Source organism: Pristis pectinata, chromosome 7 (genome assembly GCF_009764475.1).
Source record: "Pristis pectinata isolate sPriPec2 chromosome 7, sPriPec2.1.pri, whole genome shotgun sequence".
NCBI lineage: Eukaryota > Metazoa > Chordata > Chondrichthyes > Rhinopristiformes > Pristidae > Pristis > Pristis pectinata.
Genome location: NC_067411.1, coordinates 20,046,684 through 20,074,143, shown reverse-complemented (window position 1 = coordinate 20,074,143; position 27,460 = coordinate 20,046,684). Strand labels below are relative to the sequence as shown.

General features: G+C 40.8%; 1 protein-coding gene across 3 annotated transcripts in view; it reads right to left on the bottom strand.

Moving 5' to 3' along the window:
* The window catches only part of snx25 (sorting nexin 25), a 208,500-nt gene that overhangs the window by 76,243 nt on the left and 104,797 nt on the right, over window positions 1-27,460 (bottom strand). For all 3 annotated transcript variants that reach the window (XM_052020395.1, XM_052020394.1, XM_052020393.1), the window contains 2 exons: window positions 18,945-19,015; window positions 1,643-1,833 (listed from right to left, as the gene is read on the bottom strand). In XM_052020395.1, coding sequence (XP_051876355.1) covers window positions 1,643-1,833; window positions 18,945-19,015 — 262 coding nt within the window. The remainder of the gene's footprint in view (window positions 1-1,642; window positions 1,834-18,944; window positions 19,016-27,460) is intronic.

The window sequence follows — 27,460 nt, the reverse complement described above, 5'->3', positions numbered from 1 at the left end:
TTGTAGACTTAACACGTAGGTGAATGGTGAGCACTGCAGGGTTGCTGCAGCCAGGAAATTACAGGCCATCAATAGTCTTGTACCATAATGAACTGTACTCAACACAGCATTCATGCTGCAGTCTCATCACTAAACTATGTATACCACAAAAGAAATTCAATAACCAAATACATGGCTGGCTGAACTTTGCCCTCACTCATGAAATGAATGGATAATTAATAAGATTTTCAACATCATCAACAGAACAAAAGTGAACACATTCAATGCCAAGGGAGTTGAGGGTTACAGGGGTCATCCAGGCAAGTTGAAGCCAAGATCAGATCAATTGTGATCTTATTGAATGTTGGAGCAGGCTCGGGGGTTGGGGACACATGGTCTACTCCTGTTCCTGCTTCTTACACTCTTAAAATGGAGGTCAAAACATAATAAATTGTGTGCAAAGATGTTAAATTTGTAAGTAGCCTTCAGAGTAACAAAAATAATTTAGAACTGTTATATACATGTCGGATTCCAGCATCGTGCTGGCTTAGCCCTCAGCCCATAGCCCACACCTACTTACTTGGTCCCATCTTGCTGGGTGGCAAGTCCGTCCCATGAGAAAAGATTGGGGAAATAGAGGCCCAACTTACACAGAGGTTAGAAGAAGCAGAGGCAGCCTCAATGAAACTTACAAATTCTTAGAGGGCTTGATAGGGTAGATGTGGGGAGGATGTTTCAATGACTGAAGAATCTAGGAATATGGGTCAAAGTAGAATAATGGGTAGGTCATTTATGGCCGAAATGAGAAGAAATATTTTCACTCAAACTGAGGTGAATCTTGGGAATTCTTGACCGTAGAGGGCTGTAGAGGCTCATTCAGTGATTTGATTCAAAACAAGATTTTCTGGACATTGGGAGATAGCAGGCAGGTTCTGGAGAATGACGTTGAGATAGTCTGAACATCGGCCATGATCTTGATTGGCAGAGCAGGGTGGAGGGCTTAAACAGTCTACTTCTGCTCCTGTTTCTTATGTTCCTCCAAATCCTGGAGTCCCCTGGCAAGGCTCCAAAGGAATAAGGTCAATGGCAGAGCACTGGGGAGGGCTGAAAGACCCTGAAAGCCTTTGCCAGTGGGTAAAGCTGGGGATGAGGCTTTGCCAGTTGGAAAAGTTGACAGCGAGTTTAACAGTTTTTAAATACCACAAAATGTAATAAACACAATTAGCTAAAAACATAATAAACACATAAATAATTTTTAAAAAACATTAAACTAATGCAAAATAAATTAAAAATAACTAACTTTGCTTGCCTAATCTCTGTGCTAAAATCCACATTGAAATCAATGGGGTCAAGAATCCTGTACCAGTTTGACCAGGCACATGAGCAGAATGGAGGTCCCACAGCAGGAGTTTCCAATAGGAGAATACCAGCAAGACTGGACCCTACTATTGGACTCCTCAGGAAGTCCAGCAGCACAGTAAACTGACCGATCTAGCCCCATTCTTCCGCATTTCACAGCAATTCCAAGGCTCAGTTCAGTTTCAACAGCTGAACACTACTCAAACCAGTGGAATGTCTCAATGACCCAACCCTTGCATTTAGTTTGCTATTGCTGTTTCTGTTCTCCCTATCTCATGGCAGTGTTAGCAATTTGGCTCTTTACCTTTTGATTTGGAGGTGCATCAGTCTCATCACACGCACCGTCCTCCTGCTGACCATACACTGGACCCCCGAGGAGCTTTAACCGTTTCTCACACTGTTTCTTGGCAACGGTGAGCTGGTTGATGTACCTCTTCATATTGCGAGCGCGCAGCAGATCTGCCTTCATGGCAGCAGACTCTTTCCCTTTGCTATCTATATTGGACGTTGAAAAGGAGAAATATGGTGACTGGGATGATCCACAAGAAAAAATATCACTCATCACAATCACTTCAAACAAGACTTCTTGAAACTTCGAAAGCTTCCACATCCTTTACCTGCTTCAAATCATTAGCCAAATGCAAGTCATATAGTCAGAGATACAGGATGGGAACAAGCTCTTCAACCCACCAAGTCCACATTGACAATCAACTACACATTTACACTTATCCTACAATAATCCCATTCATTATTCTCCCCACATTCTCATCAACTATCCCCAGATTCTACCACACATCTGAACATTAGGGGCAATTTGAAGTCATCATTTAACCCACCAACCATGCAGTCTAGTGCAGGTTTATTGCACAGTGACAAAAGATGAAAATCTTTCTTTATTCATCTCCCTTCAAGGTCAACCTCAAACCTGTGCCTTTTAACTCTTGGAATATTACCGAAGAATAAAGAACACTCACCCTTGCCCAGCACTTCCAAATGTACTTTCAACAGAAGTATAACACAGACTTGCTTTTACATCTGTACGTTACCATGGCAATAATGCAGTCACATGCTCATGCTTATGTTAGTTTTGAAGGATTAGGGGTACCACTCATACCACATAACCTTCTTTGTGTTTTTTTTAAATCATAGAAGAGGTCTTTAAACAATGATCGAAGTTTTAGTTGTTTATTATTTTATTAACAGAACCTTAATTCTATAGCAACATTGCAAGAACAGATTATCTGGTATTTATCATGTTGCCATTTGTTGCATCATATAGATAAGATGGCTGTACTTCAAAAGGACTTCACTGACTCTCAAGTGTCTCGAGATGACCGTAAGCTGCAAAAGGCATTACATAAATGTACGTGTGCCTTTTGTTTAAAACCACAGAAAAATGATTCACCATTGTGATTTGGTATTGGTATATTATTGTCACTTGTACCGAGGTACAGTGAAAAGCTTGTCTTACAAACCGATCGTACAGGTCAATTCATTACACAGTGCAGTTACATTGAGTTAGTATGGAGTGCATTGATGTAGTACAGGTAAATATAATAACAGTACAGAGTAAAGTGTCACAGCTACAGAGAAAGTGCAGTGCAATAGGGCGCAAGGTCTCAACAAAGCTGCAGTAAATCTGTAGGTTAATTGATTGCAATGGTAAGAGTTAGTAATACAATAAATATAAACAAAATCATAAATAGAACCAAGGACTAATTAAGTCTTTGTTCATTTTTATGATCAGCAGCAAATACATACACAAAATATACCATAATATAAGATTATATCAGTGTCTCTGTCCAACAATTTACCCAAAAAGGATTTTTTTGAGCACTTTGCTAACTACAGAAAATCTAAATGGTATTCCATGTTCACTTATTGTAGTGGTAAGACAAATAGTTGTTTGGCAGGTTTCATTTTCCAGTTGTAATGCAAAAATTCAAAGAATTGTTAGTCTCCAGGATACAAAGCTACAGAAATTGGATAAATTAGAATACTATGTTCTGAGGAGCACCAGTCATTGGTACCCTCAAAAGAACCATACATTAACTGTGTTGGTGCAATTGCAGAAACATTTAAATGGAGCCTCCTGGAGCAGGTCATAGCCCAGTAAACTGACCCAAGTAGATTCCCTTTGATTTCTGCAATCTCGTCATGTCTTGCCCACCTCCACCCACAACTGTTCAACAATTCCCATCACCACCAACCCTCCAGGTTTTCCCACTTGCATTATCTCTTCCAAGATCTTGTGTACCTGATTTGTGCAGAATCAGTGTGCTTGACTGTCAGTGCGGACTCAGTGAGCTAAAGGGTCTGTTTCCATGCTGTGTGACTCTATAGCCCTTGGCCTCCCTCACACAGGCTTGAATTGGACCTCTGGACACCAGACCTCAATCCAAGCAGCATCCTCTACCATGTTGCCCTTAGCATGCACCAAAGGAATGTGTGCAATGGTCAATCAGTTGAGCCTGAGGCCCTGAATCTGGTAGCAGCAGGCCCACAACCAAAACAGTAGTCACACAACAATCTTTCAGCACAATTGACATTGCAGATCAATTTCAAGACCGCCAAGCTGAACTTCCTCAGAGTATCTTTCCTGTTCCTTAAGTCAACTTAAAGCCCTTGTAAATTATTTCTTTGATTATTTGCCATTTATTATCAACAGCAATCTACCTTTGGCAACTTACCCCCCTCATTTCTAATTTGCCTTGCCTTAAATCCAAACATTAGTTTTGGAAACTAAATCATTGTCAAACTGAACATTATGGCAAATTTCCCCCAGAAACTCCTCTGCGGAAAGGGTACAAATGAACCTCATCTCATTGCATAATGTTAAATTTAAAATAGTTTCTTCCCTCATTAGTTCTTCCATATACCGATCCAAAAAACCTAGTGAATGCACTCTAGGAACTTGTCTTCTGCACAGTTACTGCAATTTTAGATTTCCCAGTCTAAAGAGATTCAAGTCTCCCAGGATTAGTGCATTACCCTTGCTACTCACACTTCTAATTTCCAGATTTATACTCTGATCTACAAATGCCTAAACTACTTGCATCAGATCTGTCTAAACTCCTGGATGCATGGAAAAAGTGAAGCAAATAAATTTAACTGAAGACCAAGTCCAATATAAGTGTTCATCTCTTTTCGTCAAAGTATACATTTATAGCAACAACATAAAATCTACTCCCTAAATATTCTGCCTTTCCAGATGAATGAAGTATCACAAACTAAACATTCACAATTTGATGAAGGATGGAAGTCTTCTTATTGCTCAGACAGCAATCTGCGTCTATCTCATTCTTGCAAACCTAAACATCGAGTGGAATCCCCATAAGATCTGTATTATGGATAGGCAAGATAAATTATTGGATTAGAAAATGGGGAGGTATCATGAGACATAGGTATCCTTGTGTACTAGTCAATGAAAGTTAGCATACAGGTGTAATAGGCAATTAAGATGGCAAATGGTATGTTGGACTCCATGGTGAAAGGATTTGGGTACAAGAGCAGAGTGTCTTACTACAATTATTTAGGGCCTTGATAAAACTATATCTTGAGTATTGTGTGCAGCTTTGGACTCCTTATCCGAGACAGGATATTCTTACTACAGAGGGTATGAAGTAATAATTCAGCAGATTAATTCCTAGGATAGCAGGATAGACATATGAAGAGAGATTCCATTAATTAGGTTTGTTTTCATTAGAATTTAGTAGAACGTGATGAAATCTCATGAAAAGCAAAAAAATTACAACAGGATTAGGCAGATCAGACGCAGGACTATGTTCCTGACGGCTTGGGAATCCAGGACTAAGGGTCGCCTTCTAAGGAGAGGGTGTAAGCCATTTAATACAGCAGTCAGAAAAGAAATTCTCAGAGTGATGATTCCCTAGAATTCTCTACCTCAGAAAGCAGTTTGAGTCAAATCATATATATTCAAGAATGAGTTATATATTGTTCTAAGGGCTGGTGTGTAATGAGATACATAGAGAAAGCAGAAACAGTGCACTGTATTTGGATGATCAGCCATGATCATACTGAATGGTGGAATGGCCTACTCCAGGTCCTATTTTCTGTTTCTACATCTCTATCCTTATTTGCTAAATTGGAGTAACTAACAGATCTAATGATAATCACAATGAATTACTGTCAAAACAACCATAATCACCAGTAATTTTAGCTAATATATGCAACCAAGAAGACTTTTAATAAATCCTTTTCTTTAAAGTAAATTGTTTACTTTATTAATCAAACAGAGAAAAACAAATTCTTCACTTCAGCAACAGGTCACACTGGGAACACAATACAAGACTTTGATCCTTAGCAAGTTTTTCGTCGACTGATAATGAGGCAACTCTGGACAATTAAAATGCCCTCCACTGGTACAATTATTTACAACCTTGGTTAGGTTAAAATGCATTGTTGTAATCCCCATATACTACATAAACAATGGTGTGCTGAAAAAAAGTGCTAACTAAGGTTTACAAGGATGATACTAGAAATAAAAAGAGGGTACTTATATCAAGAAATATTTAAAGAATGGAGCTGCTTTCTGTAGGGAAGACATTGAGAGGTTACCCTTAGAGATTTTTAAATTAATATTTTAACCAAATAGATGTACCATAGAACCATACAGCACAAAACAGGCCCTTCCCAGAGAGTTCAAAACTAGTACATTAATATTGAAGAGCCCATATTAGATGGAAGGAGGCTCAGAAGAAACTTCTCACAGCATCCTACTACATGGAGTAGCTGGGGCAATTATCATTTTTGCATTTGTGGAGAATTAAGAAGTGTACATGAAATACATGAAGTGGCAGATTTAAAATGGAAAGGACAATGAACACCGATATGGACCCAATGTTGGGCCGAATGGCTTGTTTTTCTGATGCAAAATTCAATGCAATTACGAAGTGATTCAATATAAATATCATATACTCCATTACCCCGGAAAAAGTATATAATTAGTCTGCTTTCAGAATACTTGCTTGGCACTTCAAATTGGTTCATTCAGAATGATCTAAAATTGTCTCAAAAATAGCATACTTTAACAGTGCCCACTTACATCAGCTGTCCAGGCTACATTTAAGAAGAATCACCGCATTAGAGTAAGGAATAATTCAGTAAATGGAGATATCCAAGTGTACAATTTTCAACCAATTTAGCATACTTTGAGTTGTAGTGCATGACATATAAAATGTTGCATCAGTAAGCAAGCTGTCACATATACTCCAATTTGTTCATTGCAAGTTAAAAGACAAATGTGCTACACCGAGGAGAAGCTGATATAAAATGACTTACTCCATTAATGAAGGATGATGCCAGTCACCAGGAGCTGATGTAATGGTGCATCAGCCACGGGACTTGGAACTTCAACAAAAACATCCTAAATGACTTCATTATTTGGGCCCAAGCAAGAGTAGAAAGGTGAAAAGTTAGGTTTCAAGAACTGAAAGAATATGAAATGATTTGGACACACGGGGCTTTATAGTGTTGGAGCAAAATTAATTCCTCATCCTGATCCTACAATAAAAGAAGTGAGAAGCTGGGAAAAGTGTAATGTAGAATGTGATAGAATTGAGTGGAGAATTAAGTCAGTTTTTGGCCTGAGGAAAACTACAATGTTTGGAAAGGATACAGCTTCAGATAGATCGGTAAATGTGGATTTATTAATGGACAGAGGCCATAAGGTCCGATTGATTCTCAGCAGGCATCCATCCCGCCAGCTTAAATGAGCAAAGAGAAAACAAGTCTTGCATCTTTTACCATCTCAGGACATTTCAAAATGCCTTCAGCCAATTAACTACTTCTGAAGCATAGTCATTTGTGTTGTAGGAAATAGGGCAGTCAATTTGGTAGAGCAAGGTGCTGCAAAGAGCAGAGATATTTATTTTTGTAACGTTGGATGAGGAATAAATAATTAAAGTAACACCAGGGAAAACCCTCTGCTCTTCTTCAAAATTGATTCTCTGTCCACCTCAGAGGGCATGCAAGGCTCCCGTTTAATGTCTGATTTGAAAGACTGAATATCTTACTTTGCCTCTGTTGCAATGGGAGGGAATAGAACCACTGTAGCTATGTTGCATGTTTAATTTTAACTACCCGTCCAACATTTGCTAGGAGGGCAGGATTAATGTCGCTCCCTTAGAATGAAGTTAGGTGCTCGTTGGAGTATGAGATTTGAATCCAAGACCTTCACAAGTGCTAACAATGAAGCCGCACCATGCATATGGGTTAAACATTTTGACCTGTGAGAGGGTACAGACTTTTGTGGTTACATTTCATGGGCAATTTTAGCTGCCTGGAGATGCAAAGACTGCAGATGCTGGAATCTGGAATAACACAGAAAAAGCTGGAGGAACTGCCTGGCCAGCTTTTGCTAGGAAAGTAGGTTCATGCCAACCCTTTATCATCAAAATACCGGCTTTAGCTGAAAGTGCAGAACCTTGTTGGGAGGCTCGTCTGCAGCTCCCAGCAGAGAAATGAAATCTTTCATAACACAATCTGAGTGTCAAATCCCAGGATAGTTCTTCACTGCCAGAATAGCAAATATGAAGAATGTGTCATGCTTCTGCTGAAAATGCCTCATAAGCATGAAACAGGTAGGTAGATTAAATGGAAACCCATGTACATAATGAAATAAGCACAGGAGTGTTTTAATGATAAGCACAGGAGTGTTTTAATGAACATTTCAGAACTTAGCTTGCCCTGTGTAATGAGATCACGATAGTAGAACACTTCTAAATGTAATGAATTGAATTGGCTCGTTTTACTTGCCCAATATATACAAATCTGTAATAATCTAGAGCCACCTCTATATTAGCAGAATAATGCTACCATGGCAATGATTTAATGATATTTGCATCTATTTACAGCACTAATGTTCAATCCCACTAAGCTATTTGTGCACTCCTATTTATAACATTGCTGGATTTTTCAAGGCAAGACAGCAGAGGAATAGAATTCCCATATTATACAAGTCTGCAATCACAGCACAAATAATTCAGCTAAATAAAAGCTGTAAATAACATACTCCAGAAAGCCACCACAAACAAACAGCAAGAGAGCTGATGGAAACCATTATAGAAGAGCTCGATGTTTTCCCATTTTTGCTTGCCTTTCTCAATCTCAAATTCAATAACCAATCACTTTCTTAGTTATAATGAAAAGCATGATTAAAAAGCTTGATTTATTCTATCCAGTCAGGTTTTAAAAACATTTAAATGACAGTGCATAGAATAACATATGAAACAAAAAAGATACCATCTCCTAACTTGTTCAGTTGTGATTGCCCATTACAATTTTTGCTTGCTTCATCATTTTCAAACCCAATTATAATTTTAATCAATACAATTACTTTCCTATTTCTTTATAATATGCCCACTCAATCAAGATTACATTTTTTGTCCAGAAGCTATATGCCTCTTTTTTAAACTTGAAATACACACCCTTCCAAAATTTAAGATTTTCACCCAAGACACATCTTAAATGTATTTTCACTGAATGGATGAAAATTAGCGAAATGTCCAAGGATTGCATTGGCTAGGAGGGAGGGAGGGAGGAAGGGAGAGACACTCCTGTTGGTCAAGGATGAATTAGAAAATAGGGATAAGCAGGAGGATAATTGGAAGAGTGAGCATGGGAATCAACAGGTCAAGGTTGAGGTTATGAAAGAGTCCTGGGACCTCTGTATGGTGAGAGTTGGAGGACAACAGGCAGCCCAGACACAAGATCTGAGTTAAATGACCTTTAGTGAAAACTACAGTTTTATTTCCCACTTAAAATACACCAGCCACACAGTGTAACTGTGATCTTTTCCCATGCTGTGACACCACCTGTATTAGTTCAGCTTTGCTGAGATTTATAAGAATCGGAACACAGTAGTTTGGTCTTGAATGTCAGACTTCAGCTGTGGTGAAAGTCTTGACTGCTGTGTGCCAGACGTCAGGTACATTTACACCTCCTGAAGTCACAATACAGAAACAGGACCTTTGGCCCACTGTGTCCAGGCTGGCCATTAACTATCTATACTGATCCCAGTTTTCAGCACTCGGCCTGTGGCCTTCAATGCCATGGCCCTTCAAGTGCTCATCCAAATACTTCTTAAATCTTGCAAGAGTGCGTACTTTCGCCAAGCCCTCAGGCAGTGTGTTCTAGAGTACAACAACTCTCTGGGTGAAGAAGTTCTTACTCAAGTCCCGTTTAAATCTCCTACCACTTTTCTTAGCCCTCTCACCTTAGACACTTCTGCTAAGGGGACAAGTTTCTCACTATCTACCCTTTCCACGCACCTTAGCCTTTATATACTTCAATCAGGTTCCCCTTCAGCCTTTTCCACTTTGCGGATCACACGAAGATTGGGGGTGTTGTGGATAGTTTGGAGGGCTGTCAGAAGTTACAGAGGGACATAGATAGGATGCAGAGTTGGGCTGAGAAGTGGCAGATGCAGTTCAACCCAGATAAGTGTGAAGTGGTTCATTTTGGTAGGTCAAATATGTTGGCAGAATATAGTATTAATGGTAGGACTCTTGGCAGTGTGGAGGATCAGAGGGATCTTGGGGTCTGAGTCCATAGGACTCTCAAAGCGGCTGCACAGGTTGACTCTGTGGTTAAGAAGGCATATGGTGTATTGTCCTTCATCAATCGGGGAATTGAATTTAGGAGTCAAGAGGTATTGTTGCAGCTATATAGGTCCCTGGTCAGACCCCACTTGGAGTATTGTGCTCAGTTCTGGTCACCTCACTACAGGAAAGATGTGGAAGCCATAGAGAGGGTGCAGAGGAGATTTACAAGGATGCTGCCTGGAATACGGAGCATGCCTTATGAAAGCAGCTTGAGGGAACTCGGCCTTTTCTCCTTGGAGCGACGGAGGATGAGGGGGGACCTGATAGAGGTATATAAGATGATGAGAGGCATTGATAGGGTAGATAGTCAGAGGCTTTTCCCCAGGGCTGAATTGGTGGCCACAAGAGGACATAGGTTTAAGGTGCTGGGGAGTAGATATAGAGGAGATGTCAGGGATAAGTTTTTTTTACTCAGAGTGGTGAGTGTGTGAAATGGGCTGCCGGAGGCGGATACGATAGGGTCTTTCAAGAGACTGTTAGATAGGTGCATGGAGCTGAGTAAAATAGAGGGCTATGGGTAAGCCTAGTAATTTCTAGGTTAGGGACATGTTCAGCACAGCTTTGTGGGCCGAAGGGCCTGAATTTTGCTGTAGTTTTTCTATGTTCTATGTTCAAACAAAGCAACCCAGGCCTATCCAGTCTCTCCTCATTGCTGAAGTGGTTCACCCCAGGCAATATCCCAGTGAATCTCCACTGCACACCTTCCAGTACAATCACATCCTTCCTACAATGAGGCAACCAGAACTGCACCCAAGACTCCAGCTGTGGCTGAACTAATGGTATGTATCATTGTGCCATAACCCTCTTTCTCTTGTATTCTGTGCACTGGCTAATGAAGGCAAGTATCCCTTCTTAACTATCTTATCCATCTGCTGCCTTCAGTAATCCTTGGACATGTACACCTAGTACTATTCCTCAGTACTTCCTAGGATCCTTCCATTCATTGCGTGTAACCCAATCATCAGTCCTCCCAAAATATATCACCTCACTTTTTCAAAACTAAATTCCATCTGGTAGCTTTTTGCCCATCGTATCGATTGATCAATATCAATTGGGGGCGTTTAAGGAGGAGATAGATAGGTATCTAATTAGTCATGGTATCAAGGGATATGGGGATAAGGCCAGAATTTGGGGCTAGACAGGAATAGTTTTTAGTTTAGCTCATGGAGAAGATTCGATGGGCCGAATAGTCTACTTCTGCTCCTCTGTCTTGTGATCTTGTGAATATTTACAATTTGGGGTGGGGTGGGGTGGGGTGGGGAGGGGGAAGAAGAGGAAAAGGGACACTAGTTGAAGTGACAAACATCTAAGATACAAGACAGATGGCAAAACTCGGCTCCAATCTTGTTTACTGGTGCAAAGAGATTAATCAAAAACTTTTATTGTTTAATCAGTGATATATCAGTGCAAGTAGAAAATAATTAACAGCATAGGATCCTAAAGGACTAAATAAAGGAGGAATTTGATATCACTGAGTCATAATGCAAAGGAGGAGGAGCAAGAGACCAATATTAGTATAGTTCAAATACTCTGGGTGGTTATAGGGTTGGAGGAAATTTGATACAACTCACTATGTTGTATTAAAGTGACTGAAGCAATCCAATCAAAATGATTTATTTGTTCTTGTATCACTAAATTTCATTTCGTCTGATCCATTCCTGAAGAAATGAAATCCTCCATGCCTTCAGTTGTGCAATATTTCTCATATGCTTATACGTGACTCTCACCAACTTTTACAGATGCACCATAGAAAGCATCCTATCTGGATGGATCATGGCTTAGTATGGCAACTGCTCTGCCCAGGACTGCAAGAAGCTGCAGAGAGTTGTGGACACAGCCCAGTGCATTACGGACACCAGCCTCCCCTCCTTGGACTCTGTCTTTACCTCTCGCTGTCTTGGTGAAGCAGCCAGCATAATCAAAGATCCCACCCACCCGGGACGTTCTCTCTTCTCTCCTCTTCCGTTGGGCAGAAGATACAGGAGCCTGAGGGCACGTACCACCAGACTTAAGGACAGCTTCTACCCCACTGTGATAAGACTATTGAACAGTTCCCTTATACAATGAGATGAACTGTGACCTCACGATCTACCTTGTTGTGACCTTGCACCTTATTGCACTGCACTTTCTCTGTAGCTGTGACACTTTACTCTGTACTGTTATTGTTTTTACCTGTACTACATCAATGCACTCTGTACTGACTCAATGTAACTGCACTGTGTAATGAATTGACCTGTACGATCAGTTTGTAAGACAAGCTTTTCACTGTACCTCGGTACAAGTGATAATAATAAACCAATACCAACATGAAAAGAACTGGAAAATACTGCATCATCCAATAGACTGCCCTACCCAGTCCTGCAATCTACTGGGAAAGACTAAATATAAAAGGGAAAAAGTGCCAGTTTAAGGAAACAGTACGAAAATTCTACTCTATCACCGGCAACTGAGCAAATCCTTCAGGATTTTTTCTGATCTCAGATACCCAGTAACATGCCCTACAAACAGAAAATGTTCTCCTCGGTCTGATACTCAACCAGTTCTCTTACAAGGGCCACCACATCACAAACAACCTCAGATACCCTTTCCTTGAGGTAAACAAAGTCTGCAAAAAAAAAAGCAGCTCTTTTGAAGGATATTGATATTCACCTCACAGTCTGACAACTCATTCCAAGTGACAGTTATTAAAGCGTGATTCTGGGTTTGTGAGTTGTGGAGAAGATGCAAAGAGGCTTCAAGGCTATTTGGATAAATTGAGTAATTGGGTGAATACATGAATAAATGTTAAGTTATTCACTGGTAGGGAAAACAGAAAGACAGTATTATCTAAATGGAGATAGATTGTGACATGCTGAGGTACAAAGGGACCTGGATGCCCTTGCATACCAGTTACTGAACTTAAGCATGCAGATACAGCATGGTACATTGGTCTTCATTACAAGAGGGAGACATGAGACACTGCAGATGCTGAAATCTGCAGCAACACACAAGATGCTGGAGGAACTCAGCAGGTCAGGCAGCATCTATGGAGGGAAATGAACAAGAGTCCAGTTGAAGGGTTTCAACCCAAAATGTCAACTGTCCATTTCCCTCCATTGATCCTGCCTGATCTGCTAAGTTCCTCCAGCATCTTGCATATTGCTTTATTGCAAGAGGTCTTGCATACAGGACCAAGTCTGTTTTACTATGATTATACAGGACCTGGGTGAGACCACACCTGGAATTATAGTGTGCAGCTTTGGTATCCTTACCCAAGAAAGGATATACCTGCTATAGAGGGAGGGCAGCAAAGACTCACCATACTTACTACTGGAATGTCAGAGAGATTATGTGAGGAAAGATCGAGTCAACTGAATGTTTTCAAAGTTTAGAAGAATGCATTGAAACATACAAAATTCTAATGTGTTACATTGATTAGATTGGGAGGGGGTGTGGGGTGGAGGGCAAGTTTCCCCTGGCTGGAGGGTATGGAGATGGGTAGGGGTCACAGTTTTAGGATACAAGGCACTGACTCTTCCCTCAGGAGGGCAGTGAACCTGTGAAATTCAATACCACAGAAGGTAGTGAAGGCCAAGCAGCAGAATATATTTAGAAGTAGATTTTGAGACTTCAAGGAGGATGGAGAGAGAGTATGAATGTGCTATTGGGGCAACTATGATTGTACTGAATAACAGAGCAGGCTCAAAGGGCCAAATGCCATCCTCCTGCCCCTATTTTCTCTTTCTATGTTGACAGTAAGCAGAAATCTATTGTCACAGAGAATTAACAATTGAAACTAAATCTATCCTTACTCCCAAACATACAGGCTTTTGTATAGGTATTGGGAATGGGAATATGCTAATCCAGAACCACTGTATCCCCCGAGGGTGAATTTCCTATCAGAACTCTGATCGATTTTAGGTAAATGAAGAGAGACAAAAGATTAAACCTACAGACAGTCTTATTACAAATATTTGCTGGATAAATTTACAACATCCTTGGACATCACAGTATCAGCAAACCACATTGACAAATGAGAAATACAGTGCTAGGCATGACTATATGTGAGGAAATGATCTGGAAAATACATTTTTTTTTCTATTTATCACAGGTCTGATTCATTTGGTTTCAGGGCATAAATCAAGCCATATATCAAAATAACCTGACTGTGCTTCCAATGAAATCTTGCATACAAAGAAAGTGAGGTAGAAGATGAACCATTACTTTACTGAAAGGTGAAGGTGGCTTGTAGAGCTAAAATGGTCACTCTAGCTCTTACTTTTCAAGTAGTGATTCACATACTTGTTTTATTGGGCAATAATGTAGTTCAAGATGCAATCCATCTGTTGATCTGTATCCACAGCATTAAATACAAATGCTCTTTAAAATAATCTAATTGCTAGCAGAGGAAGGTAACCACACTACAGATAAAAGTGCTCTTCATAAATGCCTTACCACCTCCTGATACTAACAACTGTTAGTGAGAAATAACCATGCTTTAAACTTGAAATAGCAGGAAAAGCTTCAAATGCAAATGTTTCGAGCCATAAGTTACAAAGTCTGAACTAACCTAGTCATCAACTCTAACAATGGCTATCAATTTGTGGATCATTGGGATCTCTTCTGGAGTAGGTATGACCTGTACAAAAGGGACAGGTTACACCTGAACTCAAGAGGGAACAATGTCCTTGTGGGCAGGTTTGCTACAGCTGTTGGGGAGGGTTTAAACTAGGTTGGCAGGGGGATGGGAACTGGAACGTTAGATTAGATGATGGATCAGTTGGTGTAGAAGTAGATGCAACGTGTAGAGAGAATGTGAGGAAGGATAGGCAGGGGATAGGGCATAAATGCAGTCAGTTAGATGGATTGAAATGTGTTTACTTTAATGTGAGAAGTCTTAAGAATAAGGGTGATGAACTTCAAGTATGGATCAGTACATGGAATTACAATGTTGTGCCCATTACAGAGACTTGGCTGTCGCAAGGGCAGGAGTGGCTGCTTGAGGTTCTGGGGTTCAGATGTTTCAGAAGGGATAGGAGGGTGGTAGAAGTGGAGGGGAAGGGGGAGGATGGCATTGCTAATCAGGGAAAGCATCACAGCTGTAGGAAGGGAGGACATCATAGAGGGATCGTCTATTGAGTCTTTGTGGGTGGAAGTCAGAAACAGGAAGGGAGCAATCACTCTATTAGGAGTATTCTATAGGCCCCCAAATAGCCACCGGGACACTGAGGAGTAGATAAGCAGGAAAGGTGCAAAAATATTGATTGGCACCTCCTTAGTGCAAAAGATTTAGATGGGGCAAAATTTGTTGGGCATGTACAGCAAGGTTTCCTGACACAGTGTGTGGACAGGCCAACTAGAGGAGAGGCCATGCTGGATTTAGCACTGGACAATAAACCTGGTCAGGTGACAGACCTCTCAGTGGGGGAGCATTTCAGGGATAGTGACCACAACTCCCTGACCTTTAGAATAGCCATGGACAAAGATAGGAGCAGACATTATGGAAAAGTATTTAATTGGGGGAGGGCAAATTATGATGGTATTAGGCAAGAACTTGGGAGCGTAAATTGGGTACAGATGCTCGCTGGTAAATGCACCGCAAAAATGAGGAGGATGTTTAGGGACCACTTACATGGGGTTCTGCATAGGTTTGTCCCATTGAGACAAGGAAAGGATGGGAGGGTGAAGGAACCATGGTTAACAAGAGAGGTGGGAGGTTTAGTCAAGAGGAAGAAGAAAGCATATGTAAGGTTTAGGAAGCAAAAAATCAGACTGGGCTCTTGAGGGTTATAAGGTAGCCAGGAAGGAGCTTAAGAAGGGACTTAGGTGAGCTAGAAGGGGACATGAGAAAGCCTTGGTAAGTGGGGTTAAGGAAAACCCTAAGGCATTCTTACACATATGTGAGGAACAAGAGGATGACGAGGGTAAGGGTAGGACTGCTCAGGGATAAGGGGGGAAAATGTGTCTGGAGGCCTTAATGAATACTTTGTTTCAGCATTCACCAGGGAAAGAGAATTAGATGAATGTGAGGTCAGCGTAATACAGGCAAATGTGTTGGAGCATGTTGAGGTTAAGAAAGAAGCAGTTTTGGAGCTACGAAAAAGCCTTAGAATAGATAAGTCCCCAGGGTTGGATAGGATAAACCCCAGGTAACTACGGGAAGCAAGGGAAGAGATTGATGGGGCGTTAATGATGATCTTTGCGTCCACCCTGGCCACAGGAGTGATACCAGAGGATTGGAGGATGGTGAAAGTTGTTCCATTGTTCACGGATCTGTTCTGGGACACCTGTTCTTTGCGATTTTTATAAATGACATGGATGAAGAAGTGGAAGGATGGGTTGGTAAGTTTGCAGATGACACGAAGGTTAGTGGTGTAGTAGGTAGTGAAGAAGGTTGTCGTAGGTTGCAACGGGATATAGACAGGATGCAGAGCTGGGTGGAGAAGTGGCAGATGGAGTTCAATCCGGAGAAGTCTGAAGTAACACACACTGGAAGATCAAACTTGAAGGCAGAGTACAAAGTTAATGGCAGGATGCTTAACAGTGTAAAGGAACAGAGATATTGGGGTCCAAGTACCTAGATTCTTCAAATCTGCCGCGCAAGTTGATAGGGTGGTTAAGAAAGCGTATGGTGTGCTGGCCTTCACTAGCTGGGGGATTGAGTTCAAGAGCCGAGAGGTACTGTTGCAGCTCTACAAGACTCTGGTTAGACCACACTTGGGATATTTTGTTCAGTTCTGGTTGCCACATTATGGGAAGGATGTGGAAGCTTTGGAGGGTACAGAGGAGATTTACCAGGATGCTTCCTGGACTGGAGAACATATCTTATGAGGAGAGGTTGAGTGAGTTAGGGCTTTTCTCTTTGGAGCAACGGAGGATGAGAGGCGACTTGATAGAAGTATATAAGATTATCAGAGGCATTGACAGAGTGGACAGCAGCATCTTTCTCCCAGGGTGGCAGTGGCCAATAATAGAGGTCATCCGTTTAAGGTGTGTGGAGGAAAGTTCAGGGGAGATATCAGAGTTAGTTTTTTTTTTAAAACATACAAAGAGTGGTGGGTGCCTGGAATGCACTGCCGGGGTTGGTGGTAGGGGCCGATACGATAGGGTCATTTATGAGACTCTTAGTAGGCACATGGATGAAAGAAAAAGAGAGGGCTTTGGGAGGTGAAGTAGAGAGGGGGATAGATTGAATGGGGATAAGTTTATATAGGTCGGCACAACATTGTGGGCCAAAGGGCCCGTACTGTGTTGTACTGTTCTATATCCTATCAATTACAAACAGCAGCAACCATTATCAATTTTAGTTTCCTGCTGTCAGAATTTAGCACAGTCCACAGTTCAGTAAGAAATGCAAAAAAGAAACTAGAAATATTGGAAACACTCAGCAGGTCAGGTAGCATCTGTGGAAAGAAAAAGGGTTAAAACAGAAAATCCTCCTCTCAATTTATTTCCATTGACAAAATAGAAAAGGGAAAGAAAGAAAAGTTAATTTTAAGTTGCAGAGAAGGTGGGAATAGATGGATAAAACAAAGGGAATAGGGTGCAACCAGGGTTGCTGTGGGGATAGGGTGTAGAGATTATCTGGTTGATGGGTTAATGAGGTAATTAGAGAGGGTAAATTAATAAAACCTATGAAACATGGGCAATTAGAGAGTGAAAGTACAAAGAAAGGAATGTGAAAAGGTGTGTACACTGGGCTCTATGACATGTCCTACAGTTTAGACTGTGCTAATGGAAGAGAAACTTACAGCAGAAATGGCCAGTTCTGATAAAAGTAGAGAAAGTGTGTTACCCAAAGTTGCAGAATTCAGTGCCAACTTTGGAAGTCTGCAACATGTACAGATGGAAGATGAGGTGCTGTTCATTAAGCTTATGCTGGCCATAGTAATAATGGTGCAGGAGGCCACAGACATATAGGTCAAATGGGAGTGGGATGGAGAAAGTAGCAGGCAACATGGAGGTCTGAGTTACACCTGTAGACTGAATGCAGATGTTCCACAAAACAGTCACCTAAATGGATTACCTAATTGCATTTCACATCTTTATATGCTCCTTTGTTTATATTCGCACTCTCTGATTGCCCTCATCTCAAAGCTTCTCTCTAACTGCCCCAATAGCCCAGACTTTTGGATGCCTCCTACAACTTATCTCCACTGCAACTATGGCCTCACCCTAGCAGAGATTTTCCCTTTGCTTTTCTATCCCTCCCCCACTTTCTCTGCAACTTAAAACTGACTTGCTTTCTCTTTTCCAATTCTGATGAACAGTCTTTGGTCTGAAACTTTAAGTCCATTTTGCTTTCCCCAGATGGTTCCTGCCTTGCTCAGTGCTCCCAGCATATTCTGTTTTTTCTTCATTTCAGATTTCCAGCATCCGCAAATTCATGATTTTCATAAGAAATTCATCTCAGACAAAGTCTGCAACATGAAAGAGTTATGATGCATCACATCACATGATATCTGCAAGTTGATGTGGCAGTATGCCAAAGCAATTAGCCGTAATTATCTCCAAGAAAGTATTCAAAAGTGACAAAAGTGACAAACAATGGGTCAGCTATAACTGTCCAAACCACTAGCTGACTACTCTTGCTAGATTCCTCGCCAAAGATTCACTTTGCCTTACAAGTGATGAGATACCACAAAAGAACTACCCATTAGCACATGGGAACAAGGCAGCTTTGGGACAATCTATTACAGTACTTTGGGACAATCTATTACAGTATTATCATTGCCCACCAATGCCAAGTATCAGTCCAATATATTAAGGATGGAAATGTTAAAGGGAGTAAATTGAGAGTGGAGAGGTGAAAAGAGCACAAACAATTATCACATTGACATTATCTCTGTTCATGTTGTTTAAACAAAAAAATGAGCAAACTCAGATACAAACAAGAAAATTAATGAGCAAGGTAAAACTGATGCTTACAAAGTGAGGCTACACCTACAATGAAAGAATTCCAGTCATAAGGAGCATCAAGAAGGAACTCTACGGAATACTTACCTTTTGGTTTCTTCATCTGTGGTAAACTGCTGATTGTAGTTGCTTGAATTATTTCAACAACAATTTGATATCTGTTCAAGAGACAGAATTTTGAATTATTTTGACTTAAGTAACATTTGCATTCACAAGCTAGTGGCAATTTGATTAAATACGCACTGACTACCATAACCACAATACTGGAGTGCTAAAATTGTATGCCTAAAAACAAATGTTAAGAAACATGCAAGACAAACATCTTGAAGATTATTGTAGCAATTATAATTGTGAAATATGCTCAGGCATTCCATGCACAGGAAAATATCCTTTTTCCCTAAAAAAAATACACCACAAATTCAACTCACAATGGATTACAAGGCAGAGATGGAAACTATTTACCTAATTCATCAAATATAGCATTTGATTGTCTATTAAATTGTTTCTGATTTTTTGCTTCCACTGCCCTATTCAGACTGCTATTCAATATGTTGAGGACACAGAGGTTCCTGGCATCAGTTGTAAATTTGTCATTTGTCAGTTTGCATCTACATCCTGTGGTTGCAAAGCAGAATTCAGCATTAATCTTTTCTGTTTGACTTTATACAGCACTGACATCCCTCATCTTTTGTTCCTGAGCAAAGATTCCAGAGTTTTTCTACCTTGGCTGTAAGAACTTCCCCATGCCAGAGTGGCTCTGCAACGTGAAGCACTGAGTCAATATTACCCAAAAAACACGGTAAAGCACACCCGAAGACCACAGTAATTCCAAAGAAAAAAGGCGGCACTGTAGCGTAGCGGTTAGCGCGACGCTATTACAGCACCAGTGATCGGGGTTTGATTCCTGTCACTGTCTGTAAGGAGTTTGTACGTTCTCCCGTGTCTGTGTGGGTTTCCTCCAGGTGCTCCGGTTTCCTCCCACATTCCAAAGACGTACGGGTAGGTTAATATGGGCTTAAAATGGGCAGCGCGGACTCATTGGGCCGGAAGGGCCTGTTACCACGCTGTAAATAAAAAAAAAAATTTTTTAAAAATAATCAAACGAACCAGGTAGCTAGTCTTGAAGTTTCTGATTCTCCAATGCTCAGTGTTTAAAAGTATCTGCAGCATTAAAAGTTGCAACAGCCTTGCTAGGTTATTGTAGCAATTTTTCTGTCCCATCCTCGAAAGAGACTAACAATGATATTATTAGGAAGTGAAGCAAAACGCGTACAGAAATGTTACTGCAACAGTCATCAGTTCTTGTTGCAAGGAGCCACAAAGTACAGAAAGATATCTCCTATCAAATATGACCTACAGGAGCACAACAGCATGTTCTTGCTGAAGAGTCTGGAAGGAGGGAGATGAGGGTATACAAGAACAAAATGCATCAATTTATATTCAGAGATATTCACAAAAATACTACCATTTCAAATCAAAAATGTATAGAAGTGCAGGTAAACCTGGTTACAATTTTTAAAAAGTTATTTTGGTCATATATCTGAAGGCTTGTAACAGGTTTACATTCATTTATTACATTGATCCTGCCCTGAAGGAGCAGCTCAACTTTCAGGTAGACTCAGTCATCTTTAGGAGTAATTACTCCTTTGCATTAGTTTTTTTTGTCAAGCATATGATATGAGTCATGGAAAAATGAAATTTACTCCACATTTAATATCTAATGTCTGCATTGGGCAGATTACCAGCTACACAAAAAAATTCAACTCTTTGCCAACAATTTACATCAAAAAGAACATTTCAAGGAACATAAACAAACTGCTGGATGAACTCTGAGTCAGGCAGCATCTATGGAGGCAAAGGAATTGTCAACATTTCAGGTTGAGACCCTGCAGGGAATAACTATACAACCAAAACCTCAATCCACAAAAATGTGGAAATGAATGTTCACCACGGTGCTAATAAACCTTGAAAAGACAGCCTAAAAGGCAAATAGCATCAAGGCCCATTGATGTTTCAATGAGATCATCTCATATTCTTCTAAACTCAAGACAGTATTCTGTTCAATCTAAAACTTTGCATATAGATCCATTCTGCTTAAATGCACTGTCTGGAAGCAGGTTCAATTGCAACTATTGAAAAGGAATTGTGAACATACTTGAAGGGATGCAGGTGGCAAAGGAGGTACAAATTGGATGCTAAGTGGGATGGCAGCAGAAATGGTGCTAGTTAGATAGCTCTTTCAAAAAAGGCACTGAGGTAAGATAAGGGGAATGGTCTCCTCCTGAGCTGCAGTGTTACAGCTGCTGCAGTGGGTAATTCATGTCTCAGATGTGTATCGGAAGTCAGGGATCACTGCTGCCCAGTACACCATAAATTATGTGCCAAATTTAAGGTCTAAATCTTCAAACTTTCTTTTTCTCAGATTATAATTTAACTTTTGAAGAACCTTTGTCTTGCAAATGCTCAATACAAAGCCCATCTTCTTGAATACTGCAAATGAACGAGTCAATGATCACTTGGAGCTTGGCCTGCGAACGTGTTGCATACACAAGTGTCATTTCTATTCTGCAGCTCAGTTTATGAAGTTGGGGGAATTTGGTTCTGGAGCCTTGGCACCACAGGAGAACAGTTTCCCATTAGTTCTATAGACTAGTTCCTCTCCAGCATAAAGCTTGCTGTAGGTGAGGTGCAGCATTACAGCTAGAAAGACAAAGTACCACCACAGCCTTGGCTAACAACAGTCTTCACCGAGGTTGGCTTGGTTGCAAAATTTCTTGACCTCATAATCTACCTCATTATGACCTTGCAACTTATTGTCTACCTGCACTGCACTTTCTCTGTAGCTGTGACACTTTACTCTATGTTCTGTATTGTTTTACATTGTACTACCTCAATGCACTGATTTAATGAATTGATCTGTATGAACAGTATGTAAGACAAGTTTTTCCACTGTACCTTGGTATAAGTGACAATAATTTTTCCACTGTACCTCAGTACAAGTGACAATAATAATAAACCAATTCCAAAACCAAAATTTGTTGGTTCGAATCATGGAAAGGTAGCAGCAATGGACTCACCAGAAAATCCTCCGAACTCATTGGAAGGATAAGTGAACCAACATCCCCAGTATTCAGGTCCTAATTATACTCAGTCCACTCCACTGGGAAGGCCATGTCATACACATGCCTGATACTAACTCCTGAAACAGACACGCTATCCTGAGTTCTGTCACAGGAAGAGATTACCAAGCGCACAGAGGAAAAGAAAACAAAAACTTGCTTGAAAAAAAATGCAACATCTCCACTAACTTCTGTGAATCCCTGGACCATGACTAAGTGGGGAAAGGGCATTTGAGATGGCAGCAAGAGCCTCAAATCTATACACTGAGAGTGTACAGAAGCCCATCATTAACTGCAGAAGAAGTGTACCACCCCGTATGTCCTGACAGGCAATTTCTACCCAATCTGTGGAAGAGTCCATGTTCTCTCATTGGCCTCATCAAACACCTCAGAGCTTACAGAATTAGAGCAGGTCACCCTTGATCTTGAAGGACAGACAAAGGAGTATTGTCGGACTAGATCTGACAAGGTCTGAATCTCCAAATGAAGTTCCAGCAGAGCAAATCAAGTTACAAAATAGCTCTGCATTCATTGGTCCAACCCATAGACTTTTGTAAATGTAGGCAGCAAGAGTGCGAGCAGCAAAGATTGATGTGATCATGCCTGCAGACTTTATCCTGATTTCAACATAGCTCCATTTAATTTTAATGATCATTTAGAACATGGAAGATTATAGCACAGTACAGGCCCTTCAGCCCACGATGTTGTGCTGGCTTTTTAACCTACTCTAAGATCAACCTAACCATTCCTTCCCACATACCCATCCATTTTTCTATCATCCATGTGCCTATCTAAGAGTCTCTTAAATGTCCCTAATGTATCTGCCTCTACCAGCACCCCTGGCAGTGCATCCCACGCACCCACCACTCTCTGTGTTAGCCATTTCCTCCCTGGGAAAAAAGGGACTGTCCACTCGATCCATGTCTCTAATCATCTTGCACATCTCTATCAGGTCACCTCTCAGCCTCCTTCACTCCAAAGAGAAAAGCCTTAGCTCGCTCAACCTATCCTCATAAAACATGCTCTCCAATCCAGGTAGCATTCTGGTAAATCTCCTCTGCACCCTCTCTAAAGCTTTCACATCCTTACTATAGTGAGGCAACCATAACTAAATGCAATATTCCACATATGGTCTAACCAACATTACTTCATGGCTCTTGAACTCAAAACCCTGACTAATGAAGGCCAACATGCCATACGCCTTCTTAACAACCCTATCAACTTGTGTGGCAACTTTGAGGGAATCTATGGACTTGGACCCCAAGATCCCTCTATTGCTTAACACTGCTAAGAATCCTGCCATTAACCCTGTATTCTGCCTTCAAATTCAACCTTCCAAAGTGAATCACTTCACACTTTTCCAGGTTGAACTCTATTTGCCACTTCTCAGCCCAGATTTGCATCCTACCATTGTCCTGTTGAAACCCTTGACAACCTTTTACACTATGCACGACACCACCAACCTTCATGTCATCTGCAAACTTTCTAACTCACCCTTCCACTTCCTCAACCGAGTCATTTATAAAAATAAAATCACAAAGAGCAGGGGTCCCAGAACAGATCCCTGCGGAACACCACTGGTCACCGACCTCCAGGCAGAGTATGCTCCATTTAAAACCACCCTCTGCCTTCTACGGGCAAGCCAATTCTGAATCCACACAGCCAAGTTTCCCTAGATCTCATGCCTCCCAACATTCTGAAATGAGCCTATTATGGGGAACCTTATCAACCGCCTTACTAAAGTTCATATACACCACATCCACTGCTCTACCCTCAATGTGTTTTGGCACATCCTCAAAAAATTCAATCAGGCTCTTGAGGCATGACCTGCCCCTCACAAAGCCATGCTGACCATCCCTAATCAGATATGCTTCTCCAAATGCTCATAAATCCTGTCCCTAAGAATCTTTTCCAATAATTTGCCCACCACTGAAGTTAGACTCAGTGGTCTATAATTCCCAGAATTATCCCTACTCCCTTTCTTGAACAAAAGAATAACATTTGCCACCCTCCAATCATCTGATACTACTCCTGTGGCCAGTGAGGACTCAAAGATCATTGCCAAGGGCTCAGAAATCTCTTCCCTTGCTTCCCGTAGTATCCTGGGATATATCCTGTCCAGCTGCAGTGACTTATCTATCCTAATGTTTTTCAAAAGTTCTAGCACATCCTCCTTCTTAACATCAACATGTTCTAGCTTATCTGCCTGTTTTACGCTGTCCTCACAAACGTCTCTCTCAGAGGTGAATACTGAAGCAAAGTATTTATTAAGGGCCTCCCCTACCTCATCTGACTCCAGGCACATGTTTCCTCCTCTATCCCTAATTGGTCCTACCTTCACCCTAGTCATCCTCCTGTTCTTCACATACGAGTAGAATGCCTTGGAGTTTTCCCTAATCCTACCCACCAAGGCCTTCTCATGCCCCCTTCTAGCTCTAAGTCCATTCTTAAGGTCCTTCCTGGCTTATTCCCCACTTATTTTGAAAAACCCTCTAAAGCAAGATACGTTTCTGACAATAAAGCAGGGCTCTTTCTCTTAGTTCTAAAAGAAAACCACATTCTGACATTGGAAAACTGGGCATTAAGATTAGCAATCTCTTATTTCCTTGCTAACTGACAGTATGTTATCACAGCTGGATCCTGAGCTTCAGCAGTCCATTATTTTATAGATAAGTAGGGTAAAAGCCTGGCTTACTGAGTAAAATACATTGCTATAGTAATCTATATAACTGTATTGTCAATGATAACTAGGCAGGATACCACCAGATATCATATACCAGTTTCAAACCTAATTATGATTTCAGTGGATAAGGATAACACTTGGACACTGCACATTGTTGTAAATTGTGCAGATAATGGAAGAAAAACATAACTGGTCAATTTTCACTCATTTGAAACAACAGAAGAAAATTGAATACCATATGGGCCATCCATGCAGAATTAGGAGTGGGTCTTTGTTAGTTGTTGCATTCTCACCTCTATGAGTGTTTTATGAATTCAAGAATTAGTTATGGGAAGTGAGTACTCCATGTAGGTTTGTAATTTAATGCAGTAACGAAGGAGTGTTGTTGCACTGTCAGTGGGGGTTGCTTTACGATGAGATATTAACATGAGGGTCTATCCACCCTCTGTGATGAAAAAAATAAGATCTCATGGCATCAGTGAAAGAACAGGTGCATTGTTTGTGGCCCAGATATTACTTATCCCTCCACTAACACGACTAAAACGGATTATCCAGTCATTAATCTCATTGCTACTCATGAGACTTTGTGTAAATATGTTGCTGCATTTCCTTACAATCCAGACCTTGTATCTAAAATATTCAGTGGCTGTGCAGTGGTTTAGATCATGAGGTTATGAAAGATGCAATACAAGTGCAAGTTCTACCCTTCCTTTATGCATCTGATGATACACCCTGATGCTGCTGCAAGATTTTCATTGCACCTGTGCTAACATGTACTTGTGCATTTGGCAAGAAACCTGACTTTGACCAACAAAAGAGTGCTTCCTTTCTAAAATTATTAATATTTACTATCCTAGATTTGACAGATACTATATATCCTGGAGATCATGGAACCCAAAATGTATCCAAAAACATCTGCACAATACGAACATGGATTTATCATTAAAATAACTTACATGCACAAATGTCTGAACTTTGCAAAGAGCTTTGCAGTCAAATGGTGTATTTTGGAACTCTCGTCACTGTCATAACTTATATATGCACAGTCAACTTCTGCAGGGTAAGCTCCCGCTAACAGCAATATGATAATACACAAATAATCTATCTTTACAAGTTCATTGAGGGATAAATACCAAGCCAGAACACTTGCATAACCCACTGCCCCTCATCCAACTCCTACTCATCTTTGTAATAACAGGATGGGGTCCTTTAGTTTGAACTTGAAAAACAGAATGCCCCTGACTTTGCATCTCATCTGGAAGACAGCACCTCACTGAGGCAGTACTAACTCTTTGTGCTCAAACCTTTGGACTTGAACTCAGGATCTTCTCTACCCCCAACCGAGATTACAGAGCTACACCATGGCTGATGCTCTTGGGATGCTTTGAAGAAAGCAACATCGTGAATCAAGATTTCTCTTACTAGAAATAGTGAATGTGGGGGAAAAAAAAGCAATTTGTGCCCCCATTTCTCATTCTTGGGCTGAATATGTCTACCATGGCAGCCTTGGGTTTTAAGTTTCTTTTTAAATGAGGAAAGAGAGATAATTAGGAAGGAATTCCTGTGAACAGGGCCTGGTAGGTTGAATGCTTTTCCACTAGTGGTTGACAAAGGGAATTAGGCTGGAAGGTACTGTAAGCAACAAGCCAGAGTGGAAGAAAATACTGATCTGAGAGACCTGTAGACTGCAGGTGGTAAACTGGTGGGGGTGGGGGAGGGGGAGGCCCTAGAAGGATTTGATCACACAGTGAATAATTATTTAGAATGTTGTATGACTATCACCACACATACTGGTATTACAGCCCTTATTAAAAAGGTATAGAACATGGAATCAAACCCTTTGGCCAACTCATCCATGCTGACCAAGGTGCCTACCCGAGCTGATCAAATCTTTTTGTGCTTTGCTCATTTCTCTCAAAACCTTTCCTATCCATTAATCCTCCAAATGTCTTCTATACATTGTAAACTATACCCACGTCTACCACTTTCTCTGGCAGCTCGTTCCATACACCAACCATCCTGTGCAGAAAAAGTTGCCTCTCAGATTCCCTTTAAATCTTTTTCTCACCTTAAACTTATGCTCTCCAGTTTTAGACTCCCATGCCCTGGGAAAAGTACTGATAATCCATTTTATCTATGCCTCTCATGATTTTATAAACCTCTGAGGTCACCCGTCAACCTCATTCGCTAGGGAAAACAGTCTCAGCCTATCCAGTCTCTCCTCATTACTCAAGCCTCCAGTCCCAGAAACTGTCCTTGTGAACCTTTTCTGCACCCTCTCAAGTTTAATCTAATCCTTCCTATAGTATGGCAAGCAGAACTGCATGTAATATTCCAGGTGCAGTCTCACCAACATCTTGTACAGCTCTAACATGATGTCCCAACTCTTGTACTCAATACCCCGTCCAGTGAAGACAAGCATACCATATGCCTTCTTCACCACTTGGTCCACCCACGTTGCCATTTTCAGGGAACTATAACTTGTACATAGGGGTGCAAGTATAATCTTGACCAAAATTTATTAAATCTTGGTCACTCCAGGCCAGCAATTCTCAATAATTTCCTGTGAATAAAATTTGGTTGCAATTGAATTCACTGTACGTCACAGCTAAAATGGTTATTTTATTCTACACATTTTACCCAACTTGGGGAGGAAAAAAAAACACAATCCTAAGTAAGAGTAAATATTCGCACATGAGAAAAACAGGCAAGTGAAATACACAGTGGTGATTTAGTGGCTAAATTACTGGATTTGTTGGATTGGATTAGTCATATGAAAACCAGACCTCAAATCCCACTAT